Source organism: Falco biarmicus, chromosome 4 (genome assembly GCF_023638135.1).
Source record: "Falco biarmicus isolate bFalBia1 chromosome 4, bFalBia1.pri, whole genome shotgun sequence".
Lineage (NCBI taxonomy): Eukaryota > Metazoa > Chordata > Aves > Falconiformes > Falconidae > Falco > Falco biarmicus.
In genome coordinates this window covers 64,746,079-64,770,181 of record NC_079291.1, presented here as the reverse complement: position 1 = coordinate 64,770,181, position 24,103 = coordinate 64,746,079, and the positions used below count along the sequence as shown (strand labels likewise).

The following is a 24,103-nucleotide window of genomic DNA, read 5'->3' as shown; positions in this document are numbered from 1 at the left end:
GGCAGTAGCTTCTCCCCATCCCCAGAGAGAGATGTTTGGGTCAAAAATCCTGACATGCCGCTGCCGCTCATGAGCAGCGATACTCCGGAGCCCCGCAGGGACTCCCTGTTGTATAGAGGAGGCACTGTAGGAGAGGTAAACTCTGGCCCGTCTGACCATGCTACAGGCCAGATCTGGACTGGGAGAACAAAGGCCTTTCTTTGAACAGCATCTCTCATCGCAAATTAGCATTGCAAATAGGCCCAGCCAAGCTGAGAAACACATGGGAAAGCATAAGGACAGTGAGCTCTCACGCTTGGGGGCTGATCAGTGTGAGGGGCAGGGAGAAATACCCTCGCTCTTCCATACCACGCTGCCCGTGTCTCTGGGTTACTGCAGAGGAGCTTCCTCTGCAGCATCAGATTTGGGTCATTGCTGGCAGCAGGGTACCAGGCTAGATGCATTAACAGCCTGACTGGCCGTGCTGAATCCTCCTGTGAGGTGAGATAGGCTTGGAAGTTATCCATCAAACCGCTGAAAGCCCCTCTGTGATGGCTCTTTGTCCTGTCCTCTGCAGGATCTCTTTTCATGGCTTGCTTTGTTTGCATTTCTAAAGCAGATGCCAGATTTTAAAACAATACCGTTTCTAACTGTGTCATCTGCTGTAAAACACCCATCGTGTGGCGGCAGATTTCTGAGAGATGCTGTGTCATTCCCTGCCAATGGGCAGTCAGCAAAGCTTCATCCCTGTGACTGTGTAATGCCAGGACCACAGGGCTTCCCAAGCTGAGCTCCAGGCAAGGAGCAGGTGCTGTGGGATGTCAGCTTCACCGCTCGAATGTCCCCAGCAGGAGACACTGAGGTCTGAACATGGTTTAGGAGGCTCTGTGATCCAAGTGGTATTGTGAAGTCCCACACCCATTTCTGCTTTCTAAAAGGATTGTGTTCAGACCCTGCAGCCCAGGCTGTTTCTCTTCACTGAGTGCCCAGCACATGCCAGGTCCACCAATTGCACCGTTTCACCCAGCCAGCGAGCTCATTTTTAAGACTCGTCTTTTCTTGTTTCTTGGAGGTCAGGTTGCCAAACTTTTCCAGGACTCGAGTCTGGGCAATATTGTCAATATCCTGGTGACCCGACTGATTCTCCTCACCGAGGATCAGGTAAGGCGGGCTTTGCTGAGCTGCTGCTGTCATGCATCTGAACTTCCTTTGTGGATCTGTGTGTTCGCCCTGGATGTCACCCATGGAGGTCCCCCCACTGCAGTCTGCTGGGTGCACCACATCCTCTCAATGGCAGCTGGGGACTGGGCTTAGGCTGTGGGCTGGGGAAACCGCTGAGACTCTGAGCACTGTTCCTATGATAAGGTGGCTTTAGGGAGGTTTAAGTAGCTTTAGTCCTCTAAAGCCTTGCTTTTCCATGATCTCTGTGAAAAGGTGGGGGCACCTGGACTGGTGTCAGTGCTCTGCTGGCATGGGAATAGGCAGTGCCTTCATATTAGAGCTTTCCTGGGAACACACTGTCATATTGCTTCCATTCCAGCCCACACTGGAGATCAACCACCATGCTGGGAAATCCCTGGACAGCTTCTGCAAGTGGCAGAAATCCATTGTGAACAGGAACGGCAATGGGAACGCTATCCCCGAGAATGGCATAGCCAACCACGACACTGCAGTGCTGATCACCAGGTAAGGCTGAGCCCAGCCCTGGCAGCGCTGTCCTCGCAGGGGCTGCCCTCTGTGCAGCTGTCCTTTCTCTCTGTCCAAGTGGTTCATCCAAGGCTTCTTTCCCATACGCTCCCTAGCAAGCTGCCTGGCAGTGGCTGTCCCGCAGGCTGGCCACTCGCCCGTTCCCTTGCAGTGATGCGGATTATTGCAGTTCAGATAGCTGTCATCCTCCAGTGTCTTCCCTCAGTCTTTGTTGTGTTCCTACGGAGCTTAGTTTGCAGCCATGGGCATTTACAATGGCACAATGTGTACAACCATGTTGGGCATGTGTGGGAGCCCATCCCGAGTTGTGGAGCATCAGGCATCCTGCTGAAACAGAGACCCCCATCTGCCCCTGCTGTGAAAGATGGAAAAGAGGATACAAGTGGCACCTGAGCATCATCACAGTGGCAGAGTGCCTCCAGCCAGTATGGGTTTTAGCTCCCCCCATTTTAGGTGCCTACCTGTGGGGCTGAACTCTCTCCTTAGTAGCTGATGGACACCCTTGAAGTAGTGACTTCATCTAGGACAAAAGCAGTCCCTGCCCTGCCTATGTCTCTTTGCAGTCTAGGGCAGCAGCTTAACCTGGATGCTGGATTAGACCTCCAGAGCTGGGTGAAGGAGTCTGAACCTTCACGTGCAGGACAAATAACCCCTGTCAGAATAGACGGGTGCTTGAGCCTGGAGCAGCAGAGGGTATGGGAGGGATGCTGAAGGGCAGCTCTCAGTGGTACTGCCAGCTTTGCCCAGGACATTGGCTCTCCAGTGCCTGCATGAACCCTGCTTGAGCAGAGGGGCAGCAGCCTGGGGTGAAGCCCAAGATTTGTTTGTGCCTTTTTCCACCCCCCTCTTGCTGAGTGGAAGAAAGTCATAAAATGAAAGCCTGGGAGAGGAGAGCCTCCAAGCGGGAGCCGGTTTCGTTGGCACCATGTGCAGCTCTCCTGCTCTGATTCCTGATGGCAGTGGGAGCTGTGTGCAGCCTGGCACATCCCTCCCAGGGAGCTTGTGAGAGCTGCCTGATGCATCCCTCCTGGGGAGCTATGTGATGAGACCCCATGAGCACTGGGGGAGGAGTGAACGAAAAGCCCCTTGGCCCCAGCTTTTCACCCTCCCTGGGCTGTGGTGTCTGCTTTTCCTTCCCTCCCACCACACGTGTGGGATGCAAATGCCAGTTCCGAGTTCTTCGGTCTCCCACCAGATGTTTGAGCTATCCCGAAGCAACTTGCAGGGCGGCTGCGCCAGGCTTGGACAGCACCAGTGCATCCGGCCCTTCTCTAATAAATTCCCTGTCTCCTGATAACATCTTGCTGAGCTGCGGGCTTTTTTCTCTTGCAGGAACGTGTCAAACCAGAGCCTCCAAAGGCTTTAACGGTATTCACTCGAAACAAAGCAACAAATGTTTTTCACTCACTCGATTTCCTGCTGGGGGTGAGAGGTTTGGACACTTCCAGAGGGCACCAGGGGCCAAAGGGACAGGAGCCATCACCACGAACATGTTACGCTTAACCCATCGTGTTCTATCAGCTTGCTTTCTCCCCAGTCTTGTCCCCATGGGGCCACTGGGACGAGCAGTATCAGATGGACCTGCTCACTGTGCGGGTGTCCCCAAACCTGCACCACAGTCAGCATCCTTGGTGCTCCAAGCCCAGCTCACACCCAGGCTGAAATGCACCTTGGGGCTAAGGAGCAACACCACCTCGATCTGACTCTGGGGCATCCCAGCCCAGTTGCTGCTGGTCCCGCCACCTGCCCGCCCTCCACAGATTTCTGTGTTAGTCTTGCCCCTTTCAGCCCATGTTTTGCAAAGACCTATCCCCTGTGTGGGGAGTCTCGCCTTCTGGAGAAGGTATTTGAACAGAGGCAGGGAAGGCATGTGGTTCTTTGCAATTAAATGATAATATTTGGTCTCTAGACTAAGCTGGTCTCTTTTGGAGCTGCTGCCGTGTCCCATTGCAAGGGTGCTGCATTTCAGTTTGGAGGAGATTTTATTTTGCTATCCTTATTTAGCTTTTCCTTGTATGCAGCTAACGACAGGCAAACAGTCGACTCCTTGATGCAATGGCTGGAAGTTGAGGCCAGGAACAGAGGGAAGAGTCATCCTGAATCAACCCATATTGAATTTGTTTGGAAGTAAACTGAAAAAGAAATATAAAAAATCACTTTAGCATTTTAATGAAACCACAATGGGTTTTGAAATGGAATGTGTTTTCAAACTGAAATGTTTTCCTTATTTAAAAAAAAAAAAAACTATTTCAGAATTACATATTTTGTTGATACAACTTGCTGCAAGGGACCTGAGTTTACAGACAAGAGGCTGGCCCTATCCCCTTCCACACTGTGCTGCTGGGGCAGATCCCTGACCCGGAGGGAAGTGGCCAACTCCCAGGAGTGCATTGGGTGCTAGTGAGCAGAGCTGGACACCCACCCAAATCCAGAGAGCTTTAAGGCTGGAATAGCATTGTCCCTTCTGATTTACCACATTTCATCAAACCCAAACCTCTGACCCCACTCAGCACTGCCCCGTAGCTCAGGGACAGGAGCTATTGTTTAAAATCCACAGTGAGCCTCAGCCTGGGGAAAGTGAGTGTTGTACAACATGGATCGGAGGTGTCTTACCTGTTACAGTTGGTACTTCCCATTCCAGAAGTGCTGCATGAGCCGTGAGCTGTTTGGGATGCGAACACATCAGTAAAATGGAGATACACGGTTTTGGAGCCAGGGAAATTGTAAGTGTTCTTAACACTGCCTTCTCTTCTTTGCAGATACGACATTTGCATCTACAAGAATAAACCGTGTGGCACCCTGGGTAGGTAGGATTTCGCTGCCCCTTCCGCAGCACTTCTCACCAGCACACGCGCCTTCGGGAGTGTGGCCAGGGTGGGCTCTGCCATCCCCTTTCCCTAGTGAGCGGGCTGAGGGGAAGTGTTTGCCCAATGCTACCACGAGCACTGGCAGTTGAGCCAGGAACAGCCCAGTAGTTTCCAGCCTGCTCAACTATGTAGCCTCCTTCTGTAAACACTAAAAGCAGCAACCCGGAGGACGGATGGGCTCTGGAACGCTTCTCCGTTATATCCCTGGGTCAGGTCCAGCCTGATGATTAAGAACCACTCGCATCTAGGGCTGGTCCATAGCCTAGTGGAGTATTCCTGGCTTAACAGAGAGAAATAAGACTATTTTGTGATGACTATAAAGGGAGTTCTTTATTTAAACTGCTAGACGCAGACAGACCCTGCAGCTCTCTCTGGCTGTAGCTCCTAATTTGTCTTGCCCTGGTCTAGACTAAGCAGTCAGGGAGGGATTACTGCTCTGAATCACTGCAGTTAAAAAGGAAAAGTTGGTGGATGTCTGACCTGGCTGCAGATGAGGTGCCTGGGAGGGGAGTTGAGGCTGGAGGTGCCATGATGGCTTGGTTTGTTCCTTTCCTTCCCTGGCCTGGTGCAGTGGGCACAGCCTGCAGTGGTAGGGCAGGGTGTGGGCAGAGGGTTGGGGAATCTGTTGCCATGATCCAGAGGGAATTTCCACATGATCCAGCCCTGCAGATGGAGTCAGGCTGGATTCCTGATCATGGTGGTGTCAGCCATAGCCAAGCGTGGATGGCCAGGTTGGATCCTGGCATGCTCAGCTGTCCCAGCTGCCCTGTCCAAGCTCCGATGCCCCAAGTGCTGGTGCAGCTGATCTCAGGTTCCCCCCACCAGCAGTGCCAATGTTGTGACAAGGACTTCTCCCCCCTCTGCACACAGTCTGGGGTTTGGATATGAAATTCAGAGAAATCTGACCCATTCCTAGCATTTCTGAGCCTGTCGTTGTTAATATAGTTGACGGTGCTGAGTGACCATATGCCCACAGCCCATAAGAGCCATGGGTCCATCTCAAAACAACTGGTGGGAATGAACATACTGACAGCAGGCTATGCTCGGTGTTCGTGAGTGTGAAGCACATCAGATAGTCCTCAAATACCACCCGTATCCCCTACAGATGCTTTGTACTGACCCTGACCCTACGTGACAGCTCTATCTGGCTTCCCTAGGCCTGGCCCCCGTTGGCGGGATGTGCGAACGAGAACGAAGCTGCAGCATCAATGAGGACATTGGCTTGGCCACAGCCTTCACCATTGCCCACGAGATCGGCCACACGTGAGTACTGGGCTAGAAGAGTCCCTGGGATTGGCCGTCACAGGGAAGGGCCCCTGCTGGTTTGTTCCTGCCACCAGGAGCTGAAAAATCCTTCCTGCAGATGATCCAGATGTGTTGAAGCTGCAGCAGCTGATCATCTCTAATTGCCTTGGTGACGCTTTCTAGGTTTGGCATGAATCACGATGGGGTTGGCAACAGCTGCGGCTCCCGTGGACAAGAAACAGCCAAGCTCATGGCTGCTCACATCACCATGAAGACCAACCCATTTGTATGGTCTACGTGCAGCAGGGATTACATCACCAGTTTCCTGGAGTAAGAAATTCATCTCACCTTGCCCTTCCTTCTACCTCACAACCAGTATACACATCCAGCCTCTCACAGTCACTTGTGAGGATTGGGTAAAGCCAAAGAAAAGCCCACAAAGCACACAGCCCATGCACTTTCTGTCTTCTCTCCCAGCACCTCATCCTATCCCAAGGGGCATGTGCTTCCCTTCCTTTTGACTTTTCCATGGTTTCCTTGCCTGCTGAAGATAATAACCCCATTTACCTTCCTGCGGTGAGACCTTTATTTAGGTTTTCCACTTCCAGAAACTTCACAAATAGATCAATAGCTTCTGGAGGCATTTGAATGTTTCTGAGGTTCAGTCTGGAATTGCCGAGAAGGGTTGATGTGGTGGGGAAGGAGGATCTGGAGACAGGACTGGGTCTGCATGGTGTAGGCAGCTTCTCCAGACACAGGAGGAGAGTTTTCAGGTGTGAATAAGCAATGTAGGAGAAAGGTTTTTCACGATTTTTTTCTGAAGCACGTTTAGGATTCAGGAGAAGGGATTTAGGCTCATAAGTCCAGAGTTTTGATATTGTCACCTTGCCCGAGTCATGCCTCTGCAGCCTGAAAGCTTCTCAGCCAGGGTTCAGGCAATCCCTAGAGTTCTATCTAAAATGAGCAGGCAGGATCAATTTTGGTGAGGATTTTAGTAGGATACGGGCACTACCTAATAGAAGGAGTGGGTAGGACTTGAGACATGATTGGAAGAAGCAGATATGTGGGGTCACTGTGGAGAGAAGTCCCCAGGGAGTCTGAATACCAGACCTCTACTGGTGATGGTGCTGTTGTAGTGCTGCGAGAGGAGCAGCAAAGGTAAGCCTCCCCGAGAGGCTGCTGCCTGCCCCCGTGTCCCGCAAAGCGTGGCCAAAACCACATGGCTCATCACCAAATCCCACATCTGGCAGCTCACGTTTGGCCACGGCAAAACCTGTCCCCCTCGCTCTTGACCCCTGGACGCACACCACAGCAAGGCATGTTGCATGGACAGCGCCGGGAAAGCGCTGCGGCGGAGGCTGCCTTGTCCTCAGGTAACCCCGAGGTCTCGCCGGGGCTGGCAGAGGACGGTGAGTTCATGTGGGCCCTCTCGGCGGGTCGTGCTGACCACCCCGTCCTCAGCACAGCCCCAGCAGCCTCTGCCAGGTCAAGGCTGTGGTGCACGCAAGACCCCAGGATTTGGGGCTGGGGGAGTGGTGACAGGGGCCTTGATTTAGGAAGAGCTCGGAGAGCAGCAAGGAAGGGGGAGGGAAAGGCGTGTTTCTTGCGAAATTTGGACGCTCCTACAAAGCTCTGGCATGCAGAAGGACGGGCTTGGAGAGAGAAGCTCTCTGCACTCAGCATCTCCGGTTGCTTTCAGCTGGGGTTCTGCAGCTGGGGGGGAGGGGGGGGCAGCCCCACCGCCCACCCGCCCCCCACGCGAGGGTCCTGGGCACACGCCGCCACGCGCGCTCTGCTGGCCCCAGACCCTGCGGGGACAGCCAGGGGCTGGCCATAGCCTGCAAAACCCTCAGATTAAAACTTCTAGTGAACCAGCGTGTGCTTCCGAGCCCTGAGGGCAGGACGGGAAGACTTCAGAGCACTTTTTCAGCAGTGGTTTTGCCTGGGGAGGCCAGTAGAGTTATCCCCCCAGCCCCAAGCAGCCAAGCGTGTGAGAGCTCAGCCCCATGCGGAGCTGGGGGTGCCTGCTGCCAGTCCCCCACCACCATGCTCTCCTGCAAACCTTTCTGAGCTCTGATCCTCTTCTCTTGTTTCCAGCTCCGGGATGGGATTATGCCTGAACAACGCTCCTCCCAAGCAAGACTTTATCTACCCAACGGTGGCTCCAGGACAGGCCTATGATGCAGATGAGCAGTGCCGTTTCCAGTACGGAGTTAAATCTCGCCAGTGTAAATACGGGGTAGAGAGCCTTCCTGCTTTACTATTTGGTTCCCAGGGGGTGGAGGATGGGACCTACAAGGGCAAAGGGCCGTGGGGCTGTTCCTCTGCTGCCCACATCGCTTTGCTGTTCTGCTTCAAATGAAGGGCACTGGCATGTTCCCTGTGAGCTTTTTGCCTTGCTTCCCTGTGAGAGGACAGAGGAGGCTGTTACCTATCCACAAAGGTTGACCCCAGCTCAGTTTCTGTCCGGTTAGTCGCATGGGAAGAGATCTCTTGCCTCTGCCTGATACCTTGGCTGCTGCGGGTCCCCAAGGGTTGCAGCTAAAAGTGAAGCCGCAGTCCCCTCATCCAAATGCCCCTCGCATCGGGGCTTTGTACGCAGACATATTTTTCATAAACCTTACTAGAAATCATTATGCTGCTCGCACAAACCTAGGAGGAGAAACAGCTTTCTTCCAGGTTGAGGTGGGGACGATGTGCCGTAGGTACGTCTGAGGGACAGCTGCCCACCCAAGCCACCCCTGCCATCACACTGCCATCCTCTGACCTCTGAATCCAGGAAACCACTGAAAGGAGAGGTTGTTTCAGGGGGAAAGAGTATTCCTGGATCTCAGCCTGACATTTTGCTGTTCTTAAGGTGCTGGACATCGCCAACTATCTGAGCACAGTGGTGAGGAGGAAGTGTCTGCACTGAAGGGCTAATTAAACTCCTTAATGCATCCATTTTGCCACTGATAAAACAGAGGAGCCAGCACTGAGATACACAGACAGTTGTGTTGTCTGACGGACACACATGTACATGTACTCACCCCAGTCCAAGCCCTGGAAAGGTTTCACATATTTACACGGCTTTCTGTGATCTGATATCAGGTCAGGGTTTATCTGATATCAGGTCAGGGTTTAGTTTCTCTTGCAAGCGTGTAAATACAAGCACAATGCTGCCATTGAAGTGACCCAATGTAAACCAGCCTGTCACGCTGAGTGTTCATCTATTTGGTATGGTTAAACACTAAACCACCTCCTGGTGATCTCACCAGCTCATCTTGGTGAACAAAGGGCAAAGTTTGTCTCTCCCTGATCCAGTGCTGTCTTTTGACATGGCCCAGGGGCCCAGAGCCCGCTGGACATGGGGCAGATGCAGTCTTATGAGGTGCCCAGGGCAGCAGCAGGAGAAGTCTGGATCCAGATAACCTGGTTGTGGTATCTGTTGTCAGGTGGTGCTGAGTGCACTCTGCACCCCTCCTCAGCGGAGCCAGAGGCGGTGGAATGGAAACTTTCCACGTTTACATGCCTGTTTCCCAGCTAATTTTTAACTTAGGCAGACACTTCCTGTATATATACAAGGATGACAAAAGCACAAGATGTCCTTGTGATGACCTTCTAGCCCAGCCTGTCTTGCCTGCGGTTTGGGAGAGATACCCAAAGGGTGTAAGGGCTCCAGTGCATGCAGATAAATCTGGGTAAATGTGGAAGCCCACCCATCCTGTGCCCCATGTAAACAAACTGCAGGGTGACAGCGCCAGCGCAGCAGCATCCCTTCCTCCATGCCGGCACAGCGGGTGATGAGTAGGTATCACAAGGACAGAGCAAACACACCTCAGTGGTTGAAGCTGGAAAGTCCTCTCCCTTGGTAACACAGAGAGGAGACTGTACAGGAGCTCCTACTTCTGCAAGAGCAGTATGGAGGTGTAGACGCCTTCTGAAGATGGGAGAGACTTTCTTCTTTCACTGCTTAAAGCCAGCTGTAGGTGGGCTTTGGCAAAGGAGTTGGGAACCAAAATCCCTTTGTCTTGGAGCTGCAGTCCTCGGCACAGACTCTGCAGTATTTTCCTTTGCCAGCTTGCCCTGTGACACTCTGCTGTCACAACTCCATGAACAGGAGGGAAGCAGAGAAATCCCAGGCTCATCTTTTCACCCCTTTTGGTACCAGCACAGAGGATTCCCAGTCGTTGAGTCAGTTTGTCCTGCGGGGGTATTGGTTACTGTTCAGAGCACAGCCCTTGGCGGGGTGGAGGAATGCCTTGCTGGAAGGCTGAACCAAGCCCAGAGACAATGAACAGGCTGATACTTGACTGCAGGCAGGCAGCCCACCGGAGCTCTCATGCAGGTCATGCTGCCTTAGGGGCAGGCATGAGGCCAAGCAGTCACTGTTCCACACCGGAGCATGCAGCACGGAGCACGGCAGGTCCTTCAGCCCGTGCTGTGGCATTGGTGTGCGCTGACAGTGGTGCTGGCATGTGCTTGAAGCGCAGCAGCAGCAGCCGTGGCTGTTGGGGTTCTGCTGTCACATCTCGAGACAGTTTCTGTTGCTGACAGTGTGAACCTGTGCAATGCTTTCAGGTATAACCTAAGTCGGGGCAGGCTGGTCTCTGAAACAGCAGCGTTTTCCGTAGGCTTTTCAGTAGCAATAGGAGCAGGATGGTGACCTGGCAGGAAACTGGCTCTGGATTTTAGGTGCTGCTTTGCAGTTTGCAAGTCCAGCCTGGTTGATTTAGTGGCAAAGCAGGTTCAAAGGGCCTGGACTGCCAGATTTAGCAGCGGTGACAACTTTGCCGAGTCTCTGTCATGGATCTAACTTTTGGGTGGGTTCTGGAACAGCCAAGGGAAGCTTTTTGTTTACTGGCACTCGTGAGAGGTCAGGATGGGCTGAAGCTCAGGATCTGCATCTCAGGAAACCTCCTGGAAAGAGGTCTGAAGTCCTCAACCTAGTATCACTCAATGGACCCAACTGCACCTAGCAGAGACTTCTGAAGCTGCTCAAGGGCTAGTTTGCTGTCTGGCATTATTTTGATTGTTCTAACAATGGCTCTAAAATCTTCCAGAGGAGTCTTCCCTTTAGGACTGTTAGGCTGGTTGGACATTGCCAGTACACGAGGTAGTCTCGCTGTGACCTGCAGTGCATTCCTGTAGCAGGAGATGACAGGTGTGCTGTGCTGATGCTCCTGGGGAGTCCCAGCTTCCCACAGAGGCAGATCTGGATCCGTGTGGCAGGTCTGGACCCACATGGCATAGGGAGGTTCATGGCAGGTGCTAGGAGTGGGCCCTTGTGCTCAGCCTCCACTGCACAGACCCAAAAAAGAGACCAACCCTCAGCCCTGGGATGAGGGGAAAGGTGGAGCACAGTGGGATTAGCTCGGGCCTCACACTGGGATGTCCAAGCAGATGTGTCCTCTGTGGCACAAAGACCAGGCTGGGCTGTGTGGGCTGGCGGGGGAGCTCCAGAGATCCCCAGCCTCAGAAGTGCTTAAGCCTAGTCCAGAGAAGGGGGTGAGCTGGCCTTAGGGTGACTGCAGCTAGCAATACCTTGCAAGATGTGATCTCATTTTCCCCCACCGTGCTGAAAATACTCCTGTCCCTGTGTCCCAGCTCAGCTGGTGCTTCTTAAGTGCACTGGTGTGCTGCTGCCCCAGCCTCGCAGCCCCAAGCACAAGCAAATCCTAATCTCAGCTTTGTTTCTTTGTCTCTTTCTTCCTCCCTCCCCCTCTCTCCCCCAAAATCTCTCTCTTTCCAGGAAGTCTGCAGTGAGTTATGGTGTCTGAGTAAAAGCAACCGCTGCATAACCAACAGCATCCCTGCTGCTGAAGGGACCATATGCCAGACCAACACCATTGAAAAGGGGGTAAGGAAGCCCAGGGCACCACAGCAAGTTGACAGTGACTGAATCCCTCTTCCAGTGATAACCAGGATTTATTGTTTGCATTGGTGAGCGTGGAGTTGATTTAAAAGCACCCACCAGGCTGGCCTCCCCTGCCGCCCAGAGCCTGGAGCCACCCCCACCCTCCCCATGGGCATGGAGGGAGGCTGGGATGTGCCAAGGAGCCCAGGGGCCCATGATCACCCCGAAGTACAGATAATCTTGCATATTGCTGGAAATGCAGAATATGAAGTCCCTGCTCCAGCGAGCTTCACGGTCTCACCTAGGAGGCAGAGTAAGGTGACCTCAAGCAATGTGATGTGCTTTAGATAAACGTCTTGTTCCCAGGTCTGCTGCAGTCTCCTGGCTCTCCTGAGAAAAGTGATTTTTGCCCCAGTTTCCCCAAGAGGGACAACGGATTTATAACATGCGTTCAGAGGAACTTGTGAAAAACTGCCTTGCAAGGCTAGATATGATGAAACTATTTTTCAGGCTCAGCTGAGGGAGGATTTTTCATGTTTTGAAAGTGAATTTTGACCTGACGGTTTCGCTTCATTCCCTGCACCTCCTACACCCATTTATGCCAATATAAAGCGAGTGTGTAGCACTGTTAAAACAAAGCACTTTTGCAAACAATAATAATTGGGACAATGGAGAATCAGGGTTGGGACATTCTCCATTAAATGGGTATGTGTTTTTCCACTGGAGGAAAAATAATTCCCAAGAAATTCAAGAGTAATTTCAAGTCTTTAAGAAGCTAGAGAAGCTGATGTGCAGGAAAGAGGATGGCTTTGACAAATGCATTATTCTTTGCAAACAGTCATCTTAGTTCTGCTGGAAATTAGAGCAAAAAGGAGTAGACAGCTCCTGGGGCTAAACATCCCTGCTGCTGGAGATTCACCATATACAATGGCAGGTTTTTTCTACTAGTCAGCATTTTTTTAGCAGCTTTTCCAACTTTTAAATATCTCTTCTTCTTCCACTTAGTTGTTTTTAACAGGGGCTCTTCAAAAGTCCTAAGAGAAGTGAAGTGACAAGCAGTCACAGCCCACAGGACTCACGTCAGCTATTCCCAGTGAAGATGTTCAGTCTGAACGCCCAGTTGCCTTCCTGTGCCTCTGTTTATCCTTTTATATTAATTTATGCTTCAGAAGTGTATTAAGTTTCTGCACCTTTACCAGCTGGAGCTCCTGGCTGGTAGCCCCTGCATTCGCCAGCCAGCTGAGCCCTCAGACCTCAACCCCTGGTGGGAGCAGCTCTTGGAGGTCTGCCCTGGCTTCTCCCTTTCCAGCTGGGGAGAGCAGAGGGGAGGGATCAGGGCATAGAAGCTATTTCAGGTATGCAAGATTAAGGGAGAGATAGGGTGAGTTTCTGTGCTCTGCCACCCAGCTAGGGAAGCAGTGGGAGGGGAAGACTGAGCCAAACTTTGTTGGATGGGGGCTGTGTTCACATCCCAGATCTCAAGTTGTTTCCTTCTCCCAAATTCTCCCTTTTTGTTTTTTGTTTTTGGGGTTTTTTTATAACTGATCCCCTGTGGTTGTTACAGCTTCACCTGTCTTACCCCAAGAACCCACAGTGGGTGACTTCAGGCCTGGATCTGGTGGTAGTTCCTGCTGCCTTAGGGGTGCTCCCAGCAGCCTGGCTGCTCAGACAGCGGGTCCACTGTCTTGCTGGCTCCTTCCCTGACTGTTTTGGGTTTGGTTTTATCTTTTATTTAATTATTATTTCCATTAATCAAGTACTCGTTACACAGGTTATGGTCACTGCATCCTGTGAGGATGTCTTCTGTTATGCATCCTCCTTCCCCACATGCCCCCAGCTCATATCTGTCTCACAGGCAGCACGTGTCCATTCTTGCCGCAGGAGAGCAAGCCAGGTTCTGCCCCTGGCAGCCAGGGTGCAAGGGCAGAGCCCATCGCTGGTGCTCTCAAGAGCCCTGAGTGCATGGAGGGGTTTGCAGGGGCTGGCCAGGCTCCTGGGCAGAAGCAGCAGCACCAGCACCTCCAGGTCTGGAGCAACAGCAAGGACACCAGAAAGGCTGTGCCTGCAGATCATCTCCTCTGCACAGGATTGCACCTCTGGAAGGGCACTGGCGCACAAGGAGGTCGCTGGCTGAGTGGCCTGGGAGGCCATGGTTCATTTTTCCCTGCCGGCTGTGCTGCCCGTGGAGAACCTGGCTCAGAAGGAGCCAGGAGAGGCCATGCCAACAGCTCCAGGGTGGGTTATCAGCCCCTGGAAGGAGCACACAGCAGTTTCTTCCTTCCTGGGATTATCTCAGCCCCTGAGGCATGGTGTCCGGCACTGTGCCCAGAGAACAGCAATGGGCAGTGGCTCTGGCAGTGGCCCACTCCTTGCATCACTGTTGACTCCAGGGGGTGCAGGACACTTTCCAGGTCCAAGGGAAATATTTCATAGGCAAGTTTCTGTGAGCATCTGTCACCCAGTAGGATGGGGACAGACGGACTCTTTAAGAATCCTCAGCAGAACAATGACATAACGTCATTACTACAATCGAACCTTTATTTTAACCTGGACCCTTTGTACATTTCGTCATTTTAACACATTAACCATAACTTGAGCTCCAAGTACACGTACAAAACTCGCTTCTTCCTGGAAGTAGCTGGCGGTGAGGGTGTCTGTGTCCCACAGGAATCCTGGCCCTGCAGCCCAGCAGCAGCAGCTTTGGTCCCAGTCCCACCTGGGACTTGTTGCAATGTGCTTTTACAGGCAGTGAGGTGTGTGCTCTTCCATATCCCTGTTCGCAACGTGTGCCACCCTGATTGACTCACGTGCCCAGGACCCCTTTAGAGGAGAGGTGGGGATGTGACCCACTTGCCCGTGGCCGCCTGCTCCACAGGGTGGTGCACAGGGGGCTGGGAGTGGGGGCACTGGTCCCAGCATCCCTGCGAACCCTGAGTATGCAGCACGTGCAAATAGCGACGGTGTGACTTGGAGGAGGGGGCGCCCAGGGAGAAACAAATGCCCTCTGCAATGGAGACGTTGGCTCCGTGGCCAGTGAGTTCACATTTCACAGGATCAAAACAGATCCTAGCCCTGAACTGGCTGCCGTGTCTGATGGAGGCTGGGGAGCGCTCTGGGAGAAGGAGACCGTGTGCCGAGGGTGTTTAAAGCTCTGTCTTTCTGCAGTGGTGCTACAAGAGGGAGTGTGTGCCCTTCGGCACCCGTCCGGAGGGTGTGGATGGTGCCTGGGGAGCCTGGTCGTCCTGGGGAGAGTGCAGCAGGACATGCGGCGGAGGTGTATCATCATCCATTCGCCACTGCGACAGCCCGCGGTAGGTGTACACATGCGTGGCCATGTTGGGTGGCCCTGCCTTGTCCTGGCTGTGCGGCATTGCTGTTCGGTCAGCAGGAAAGGCAGCAGCCGAATGCCTGCACAGCTCAGTTCCCACAAGGGTCTTGGCCCCTGCACGCAGATCCCATGTCCTGCTTTCACAGCAGCTCAGTGCTCGTGCTTTGGTGCTGGGTCTGCAGCCACAGACCCAAATCACTCGCACGACTGCCCAGTACCCTTGCAGCTGAGTACGGGAGGTTTGCTGGCAGCTGCGCTTCTGCAGTAGCCCCTCCAGGCAACATCCATCCTTGCAGCAGAGCAGGTCTGGGAAAAGCCATGGTGCTCCTTCAAACTTGGGGCAGCTGCCTGCCACAAAGATGGCTTAGTGCCCTAAGCTGGTTCTCCCATCTCATTCCTGGTTTGTTTGGCAGGCCCACAATCGGAGGGAAGTACTGCCTGGGAGAGAGGAAGCGGTACCGGTCCTGCAACACTGATGTGAGTACTGCTGGGCACGGGGAGAGGAGCAGCGGTGGGCTGGCAGGGCTTTGCCAGTGGGGCAGGCAGCGCTGTGTCGCAGCAAGGAGACAGGGATGAGCCCTCTCCACACAGATGCGGGGTGTTTGTGCAGCCGTTGCACCTCACAGGAGGAGGTGGCTGGGTGGGGGCGAGACACGCTGTGCCAGCAGCAATCCCACAGTGGGGAAAGCCGAGCAGGACGATGCACGCCTGCACCGGCTGTGAGCTGGCACAGGAGGTGGGTGGGCGACACGTACCTGCGGGGCTTCGGCATCAAGAAGGGGCCCAAAAAGGTAGTGAGGCAAAGGAGGAGAGATCAGAGGCTTCCAGCACTAACATGACAGCAACTGCCTCTTGCACGCTGTGAGTCCAGGCCTGGTCAGGTGGAAGCAGCTCACGAAATGCAGTGTAGCACCCTGTTTCCCAGGGCTGAGGGGTAAATCTCAAGGGGAGCAGAGGAATAACTGCGCTGCAGGGAAGCTCAGTGAAGCTTTGGACCTGGGAAATGGTAGCTTTTAATGTTCACAGGCTGGAAGTGAGGAAAGTAGATGGCTCCCCGTCGCTTCCCCTGGGCTTGACACCTAGCTTTAAAGGGTTGCTCACAGGAGCAAGTGTTGATCTGCAGGCAGACCCGCTGGGGCCAAGGGCTCATGCCGTTAGTCTGCAAATAGTGCCTGGCTTTGCAGGAAGGATGCTTCTGCCGTACTGTAGCAGTGTCCGGTTGTCAGGGCTGGTGTCCCGTCTCCTTGAAGGGCTGGTGTTAGTTGCCGCTGCGAGCCCTGGAGCAGCTCATGCCCACCTAGTGGATAAGGCAGGCTGCTTCTGCCAATGCTCTGATCGCTGGCTGTGTGGCCACAGGACTGCCCGCCGGGCTCCCAGGACTTCAGAGAGCTGCAATGTGCCGAATTCGATAACGTCCCCTTCCGAGGGAAGTACTACACCTGGAAGACGTACCGTGGAGGTGAGTGCTGGGGCTGGGCTGAGCATCCCTGGGCCCAGGCAGAACTGGAGCAGGGCTGTGCAGGGCTTTGCTCTCCCCAACTCTCTGCAGGGACAGGTCTCATGGTCTAAGTGGTCTGGTGGGCAGTTACCATCTCCACTAGCCCAAGTCCCGCAGGCTGCCCACTCTGTGTTCTCAGGGCATGCTGCCTCCCCCTTGCACAATGGCAGATCAACATGCATCCCTCCTGGCACTGGCCCATGACCATCATGCCGAGCCACCCGTCCTGGGGCACTTACCCCTGTGCAATTGCCCTTTAACCTCATTGCTGTGCCAGAAACAATTCCAGCAGCATCAGAGCTGTTTAGCTTCTTTCCTCAAGTCTGTTTCCTTAACTGCTGAGGGAGCAAAGAGGAAGACAGTCAAGAGAAGGGAGTTGTTAGTGTCCAGTTAGTGTCCAGTTCTCCCTGATGGGGAGAAAACAGTGCAGCCCTCCCTGCACAGGCAGGTAAAGCTTCTAGTTCCTGCACAGGGAGAAAGGATGCAAACTGATGGATCCTCCAAAGAGCAGCACTCCCCGTTTCCCAGGGTCAGTCCTCCTGTGTCCTGCAGAAGTGTCTGGCGAGGAGAGAGGGCAGGAGGAGGCCTCTGGGGCAGAAATCTCTTAATAATGAGAAAGAACAGCGCGTCTCCTTCATGTAGTTAATGAACTTGACTGGGGAAATCCTTCACAGCTGTGTAAATAAGCACACCTCCCAGCGGGGCTCCTGCAGCTGGAGCAGATGTGCTGAGGCTGCAGGGGATGGATCAATAAAAATGTAATAAAATTGCAAAGCAGTAAGTCACACAAAGACCCCAATGGAAGCCAAGGTGGAAGACAGCCCCGCAGGCTGGATCTGCCCTTGTTTGGACCTCTCTCTTCCCCAGGCATGGCCCAGTGGTTTGAGTCCAGGGGATGGCTGGCCAGTTGAACATCGGCCCTTGAATTATAATCTGGCTCTGACATGGATTTTTGCTTTGGCTTTCAAAAAAATGCCCTTTCCTCTCTCTCTGCTTCAGCTTCCTCTTCCATAAAATAAGGTGGTGAAACCTGTCCCCTTCCCAGGAGGCTGTGAGCGTTGCCACAGTCATGTCCTGAAGGGATCTGGGAGCTGTCTGTCTCAGCTTTCCAGGTTGGCTGTAGGTAATGGTCACAAGGAGCTGTGGTGTTTAGCAGTTATGTTTTGTTTATTCAGTGTCAAAAGGTATCACTCCTCCTCTGCAGTGACCCAAGTAGGGAGACTGAGGCACGTTCACACGAGTAGAGGGGTGCTGGAAGCTGCAACTCCTCAGCCAGTTCTCAGAGCCAAGCCCCTGGCCAGAAAGCATCAGTATCCCAGCTCCTGAGAAATCCTACATGCTGGCACACACCTGCCTGGGAGCTGTCAGCCTGGATTAGCAGGATCAGCTCTTCATGGCATGGGCTGTCCACACTGGACCCTCGTCAGCTGGGATCATGAAGGTGGGAATCACTGTTCCCCTCCACCTACAAACTTCTGTGCCCGAGTCTGGGCACTCTGTCAGGATTGGGGAGACCTGATTACAGCTGTTCAATACATGAAGAAGGTTTATAAGAAAGACGGAGAGAGACTTTTGACTAAGGCCTGTAGTGACAGCATGAGGGGCAACAGTCTCAAATGGAAAGAGGGTACATTTAGGGTGGATATAAGGAAGAAATGGTATACGAGGGTGGCAAGGCGCTGGCACAGGGTGCCCAGAGCAGCTGTGGATACCCCATCCCTGGAAGGGCATCCCTGGAAGGAAGGTTCAAGGGCAGGTTGGACAGGGCTCTGAGCAACCTGACCTAGTGGAAGGTGTCCCTGCTGATGGCAAGGATGGTTGTCCTAGGTGGTCTTAAAAGGTCCTTTCCAACACAAACCCCTCTGTGATTCAATGACTATAACTTCAGCAGCACAAGTACTTGAATCTTCACTTGCCTGCAGGATTTTGTGATACTTGGTTTTATTCAGGTGTCAGAGGTACATCCATGGGGGAGGCAGGGAGCATCCCTGTCGCAGATCAGACCCCCAGGAAACAATGCTCTCTTGTCTTCCCCTTGCCACGGATGTTTTGCTCTCAAGGCTGGTGTTTTCACCCTGCAGCCTCTGTGCTGGCAGGCATCCCTACCTCAGCACTGGGGAGGCAACAAGGGCTGGACATCATCTCCCTCACTCCCTCCAGGGCTCTTCCAGCGGTGCCTGGTGAGTTCTAGGGTGGTGAGTGTCAGTTCCTCCCTCCTCACTGGCACAAGCAGCCCCCCAGGGCCCATCCTGGCTGGCAGACTTGTCCCTGGGCATTCTGCCCTCCCGCTGGTGGCATGTCTGCTCTTCAGGTAGGTTTTGGGCATGTGTTCCTGCTTTAGGAGCCATTCACTGCCCTGGCCCTCTGCTGAGCCTCTTCCCCTGCTCAGCCCAGCCACTGCCTTTGGCACTGCACCCTTGAGCTGAAAGGTGTGGTGGTGCAGGGGTGCTTTTGCCATTTGCCCGTCAGACTCTGGCCCCACGACAGTTCAGGGAAATGTCCTGGGCATGGAGCATCCCCACCCTGAAGACAAGCAGCATCCCACTGGCTTGGATGGGGGAGGACACCAATTCCGCAGAGAATCTGGGATGGGAAGGAGCCACCCACTGAAAGCCTGACGCCAGCCACCGGGTCACTGGCAAGTTGAGGTCGGGTTTTGAACGGGGCTGGTACGGCCTGTTTGCCTGGTGGTGATTAATAACAGTCCTGGAGCCCAGACCCCGGGATCGCGAGACACAGCTCCAGCAAGAAGCGCTGAGCTCAGCCTTTCAGAGCTCAACAGTCAGCAGATACCTCGTGGAATGTGACTTTAATTGTTTGTTTATTTTGCTTTATTCGCTTAGTTATTCATTTTGCTCTTGGCGGATGCGAGAGCCAAGGGAGAGTGGAGCAGCTCATGGGGCTGGGAGAGGGATGGGGAGGAGCAGGGGCTTGCAGAAAACAGGAGATTGCTCATCATAAATTGTAATGCACTTTAATTCCTTTATGGGACCGGGCAGGCAGGAGGAACAAAACATGAGGCACCGCGCAGCCAACTGAAAATGTGCTATTCTATTCTGTTCTAATAGCTTTATTAAAGATTGCAAGGAGCACCCACGGCAGACCTGGCTGTTGCTGATCTTAGGCTGTTAAGCCCAAAGCAAAGTGTGGGCAGCTGCCTGCAGGCTGGTGCACGGCCAGGGGGCTGGTGCATGGCCAGGGGGTTCACCTCTGTGGGAGCAGGGGGCTGGGGACCCGCACGGTGTGTATAGCAGACCCTGTGCCTTTCAGGGTGGTATGGTCTTGTCTGCTCCTCGTTTTCCAGTCAGTTAGTAACTTCACCAGGCAGTGGGCAGGCTGAGGGTGTCCCTGTGGAAGTGGGCTCTTCTGCTGTGGGGGTGGGTCCACCTTGCACAGCGACAACAGGCACTGCAGCTTCTCCTGCCCCATCCTTTGCCTCACCTTTCCTAAGTGGCTAGATGAGGAAAGCTAGCAGGGATTCATCCCACATGGAGCAGCAGCTGGGTGGCAGCATGATCACAGGACCACAAGACCCAGCCCCATGCATGGCCCCCACAAGTCCAGCAGCTGCTGTCAGCTCTCGCAGGCAGGAAAGTGATGGGTGCTGTTTCCCCTGCCCAGCAGCTGCTTCCCTGGCTCCCTCTGTGCACGGGAGATGGTCGGAGCCACTGGGATACAGGGCCTGCACTGGCAGCAGTGGGTCTTTGCCAGTGTCAGGCTGGAGCCCGGGCAGCTGTCCCAGCATAGAGGGCTTGATCTCTTCCACACGCCTTCCTCCTTCTGCTGATCTTGCCTTTAAGAGGGTTAAATTGTTAGGGATGTAAGCCTGCATGCACACAAGTCCTCCTGGGCTCCAGCAAGGGGAGGCCAATGCAGAAACCCCCGTGAACACCCCTGACTCTGCGATGAGCTGGGTTCATGCACTTGCACCATTTTTGCAGCCCTGTAACAAAGTCAGGGCACTTAAGGCAAAGGAATAAATTTGGCCTCATACCGCCAATCCCCAATCTTTTATTTTCTCTCTTTTCTTTCCTTTTTGTTTTTCCTCTGGCTTATTATTCCTTTCATTCCAGTTTTCCCCAGGGGCTCCACTTTCAAGGCTGTGACGATTATGCTCGAGGCTGCTTGTTGCTGGAGGAGGCTGGGCACCAGCCTGGGCATGGGGCAGCGGCAGTGAGGAGTTACGATAGAAAGGAGGATCATGCAACTAATTGGGAGCTACTAAAATGGAGCCAAGGCTGGGACCGAGACAGAAACAAGCTGTGGCAGGTGTTAGCTGCCCACCAGAGAACTGCAGCAAGGTGTCTGCAGTGGGTCTCACTTTTCCTTGTAGCTGGAGACAAGGAAGTGAATAGGGAGTGCATGCGAGTAGCTTAGCAAACCCATCTGAGAGCCCTGACACAAAAGCTCAGGTTTCTGGCTGTTTCATAGCTCTGCGCTCCAGTGATGGCAGAAGAGAGCTCAGCCTTAGAGAGCTGCCAGGGATGAAGGGTCCCAGTGCAGCTGATGGAGCACACGGCCAGCCAGGAGCGAGGCCACAGGCAGGAGAGATGCTCTCAAGCCAGCAAGCACTGGCTAAATCACAGATCCATCTGAGGCAGGGCCAGCACAAGCCCGTCTCCCAGGCTGGTGGGACAGCTGCATGTGTGGGGTATGTGGTTGCCTACGGGGCTCAGTGGCACGGCCTCTCCAAGCTGGAAGTTCACACAGCCAGCGTAAGACCCTTGTGACTCGTGTTTTCTTGGCTTGCTGGTGGTGTTTTGCACCTGAGGTCTGGCTGGACAGACCTGGGGCATAGGCACGCCATGGTTAGATGGCTGTAAGTTTTTGGGGTCATGCCTGCGCTGTCCCACTTGGTGGCCCTGCAGCTTCTGCACCAGGCACCAGGCGGTGGAGAGCCTGGGTGCTCTGGGAGGGTTGATTGAGTTCCCTTCCCCAGGGGCCTGCCCAGGCATCCTGCTCAACAGCATGCCTTCAAGCTGCTGAATTCCCCTCTCCTGTCTCCTCCTGTTCCTCTCTCTCTTGGATTTGCTCTTTCTTCCCCCAGCTGTGTTAGAGTGCTCCCGGGCACAGCTGGGCCACCCCTCCTCCCCATCTGCCCATTTGATGTGCCGTATTGAGTTGCAGGTTTTGCAGATTTCAGTTGCTCCGGACCTAGGTGCTTCCCAGCTCTGGCACACAGCTCACAACTGTTGCTGGTGCCTGCAGGAGCAAACTGCCACAGCCCAGTCATGCATCTCCCTGCCAGGGTCATGCAGGCTGTTGGGTCTCCTTGGGATGCTCAGTAAAGGCAGCACATGCCACCATGTGCACCAGCATTTGATAAAACCCAGTGAGAGGAGGCAGGAAACTGCTCTGCTCAGGTGTCTCCTTCCATAATCTGTCCCACGTCCTGCTCCCAGGCCCCGTAAGCCAATATCCAGCTATCTAGCCTCTGTTCCTTAGCAAGGGTGCTGGGAAGCAGGTATTTTAGCTATAAATTGAGCATCCTTCCCCTTCGTCCTCACACTGTCACTGTCATCTCTTCTGTGAAGGACTCGGCATCCACCAACTGTGAACAGAAAGAAATGGTTGCTCTAGCCTAGTAACTGGTCTAGGAGTTGAAAAATGTAGTTGCTCTGGTCTAGTGGCTGAAAAACCTTGGACAAGTCACTTAAGAGCTGCTGCCTCAGTTTTCCTGTCTGTAAAATGGGCACAAGGGTGTCAACAGCCCTGGAAAAGTGCCAGGAGGCCCAGGAGTGACTGACACCACGTAGCAACAGGCCAGTTTGTTTCCTTGCCCATCACATGCAGCCCATGTTTTCCAGGCTGTGCAGAAGGGACAGTGTCTTGCCATGTGTCGGTGTCCAGTTCAAGGGTCTTGACTCGGTGCTAAGAAATAAGGAGGGTGCCTGGGTCCCTCTGAGGGTCCCTCCACTCGGCAGGGACATCCTCCTGGGCACCTGGACCCGTGCAGTGGGCCAGGCACAGGATGGAGGTGTGGGGAGGGTGAGGGTAAAGCAGCTGTTATCCAGGTCTGGCTCTCCACATTTTTCTTCTCTGTCACCCTGACGGCATGATTTAATATCTTATTTTTTTCCCAGGGGGTGTGAAAGCCTGTTCCCTGAACTGCCTGGCAGAGGGATTCAACTTCTACACAGAACGAGCTGCAGCTGTGGTGGACGGGACACCGTGCCGGCAGGACTCCAACGACATCTGCGTCAATGGGGAGTGCAAGGTGCTGCCAGGGTCTGGGACAGACTTGGGACGGGGAGGCAGGGGCAGACCCCCGGGCAGGGGAGGGCTGTCCTCCACCTGCCTGCATGGGTATCCCTCTGCCCGGGTGCCCAGTTCAGCTGTGGGAGCAGGAGCACATCCACCTCTGGGCTTGTGCCTGTCTGCTCTCCATGCCCTGGGTGCCACGCTGGCCTGCGGTAGTGATGGGTCTCTGCGTTTATAGTCCATGTAGCCCCAGGCACTTGATATTTCCCTTGAAATGGGATCTGGAGGGCTATAAAAGTTTAATTACAAGAAAGCACTGTGGGAGTGGCAAATGTCCCCCAGCAGTCAGGCAGACAGGCTCCCTTCTGTCTGTCTCTCTCCCTTTGTCTCTGGCATCTTTTTGTCTCTATGAGGCTGAATATACTGTAGAACAAAAGGGGGATTTCACCATAGGTAGCCACAGCCGGGCTGGTGACCCGCTTGCTAGCCCACGTACCGCTTGCTAGCCCATGTACCGCTTGCTAGCCCACATACTATGGCAGCAGGGCAGAGTTGGTTCACGTGGGCTCACTGCTGTGATGCTGGTGTTGCAGGGACATGGCTCCCCTTGGGCTGCTGCAGCTCTACCAGCTCAGCACAGGCACCCTAACCTCATCCCTCCCAAGCCTTGGAGAGAGACCCCCCCAGGGCTGTCCCTGGAGAGGAGTGGCAGAAAGCTGGGGCTGCGCAGAGGTGACATTGCTGAGCCTTGCCTGGTGTACGGTGCAATGGAGGGGGGTGAAGGTGGAACCCAGGGATGGGTTCCCTGCGATGCTGCAGGTCAGGTGTGGGGGATACAAGGCCCCACCAGGACGGCTAATTCCCTGCTGCTCCTTCCTCCAGCATGTGGGCTGTGACCGTGTCCTGGGCTCTGACTCAAAGGAGGACAAGTGTCGCGTATGTGGGGGTGACGGCAGCTCCTGTGAGACCGTTGAGGGCGTCTTCAACCAGTCCCTGACGGAGGGAGGTAGGGAGCAAGCGGCCTGGCCAGCGCAGCCGGTGTGTAACCCCCCCTCGAGTCCCTCCTTGACTTCACCTGCTCCTTGGGGACACGTAGGACAGGCAAGGACATATCCCAGAGAAACACCCCGAAGGGTAGGACGAGGCTGCAAGCAGGGAGCAAAGCACTCCTGTTCACTAGCCAGGCTGTGCCCCAGCCGCTGCCAGCACCGAAGTCCCTGACACAGAGTGCCAAGCTGCTTCCCTCCTCCCCAGCTCACACTCCCTCAAGCCAGGCTGTGGAGATGCCCATGGAGATCCCAGCTCCACAGCACCTCCCCAGCGCTGCCAGTCCCATCACAACAAGCCTCTCTCCTGGCAGGCTGTAGTGCTTTTTCTATTTAATTGCAGCGGGTGGCTGAACAAACACCTCTGCACTGCCAGCATCTCTTTTAGCGTTTAAA

General features: G+C 54.1%; 1 protein-coding gene across 1 annotated transcript in view; it reads left to right on the top strand.

Annotated features, from left to right (window-relative positions):
• The window catches only part of ADAMTS10 (ADAM metallopeptidase with thrombospondin type 1 motif 10), a 58,531-nt gene that overhangs the window by 26,240 nt on the left and 8,188 nt on the right, over positions 1–24,103 (top strand). The window contains exons 6-17 of the mRNA XM_056337600.1: positions 1,057–1,140; positions 1,520–1,665; positions 4,446–4,489; positions 5,711–5,816; positions 5,982–6,128; positions 7,896–8,037; positions 11,530–11,637; positions 14,800–14,945; positions 15,376–15,439; positions 16,319–16,421; positions 22,544–22,677; positions 23,544–23,667. Coding sequence (XP_056193575.1) covers positions 1,057–1,140; positions 1,520–1,665; positions 4,446–4,489; positions 5,711–5,816; positions 5,982–6,128; positions 7,896–8,037; positions 11,530–11,637; positions 14,800–14,945; positions 15,376–15,439; positions 16,319–16,421; positions 22,544–22,677; positions 23,544–23,667 — 1,348 coding nt within the window. The remainder of the gene's footprint in view (positions 1–1,056; positions 1,141–1,519; positions 1,666–4,445; positions 4,490–5,710; positions 5,817–5,981; positions 6,129–7,895; positions 8,038–11,529; positions 11,638–14,799; positions 14,946–15,375; positions 15,440–16,318; positions 16,422–22,543; positions 22,678–23,543; positions 23,668–24,103) is intronic.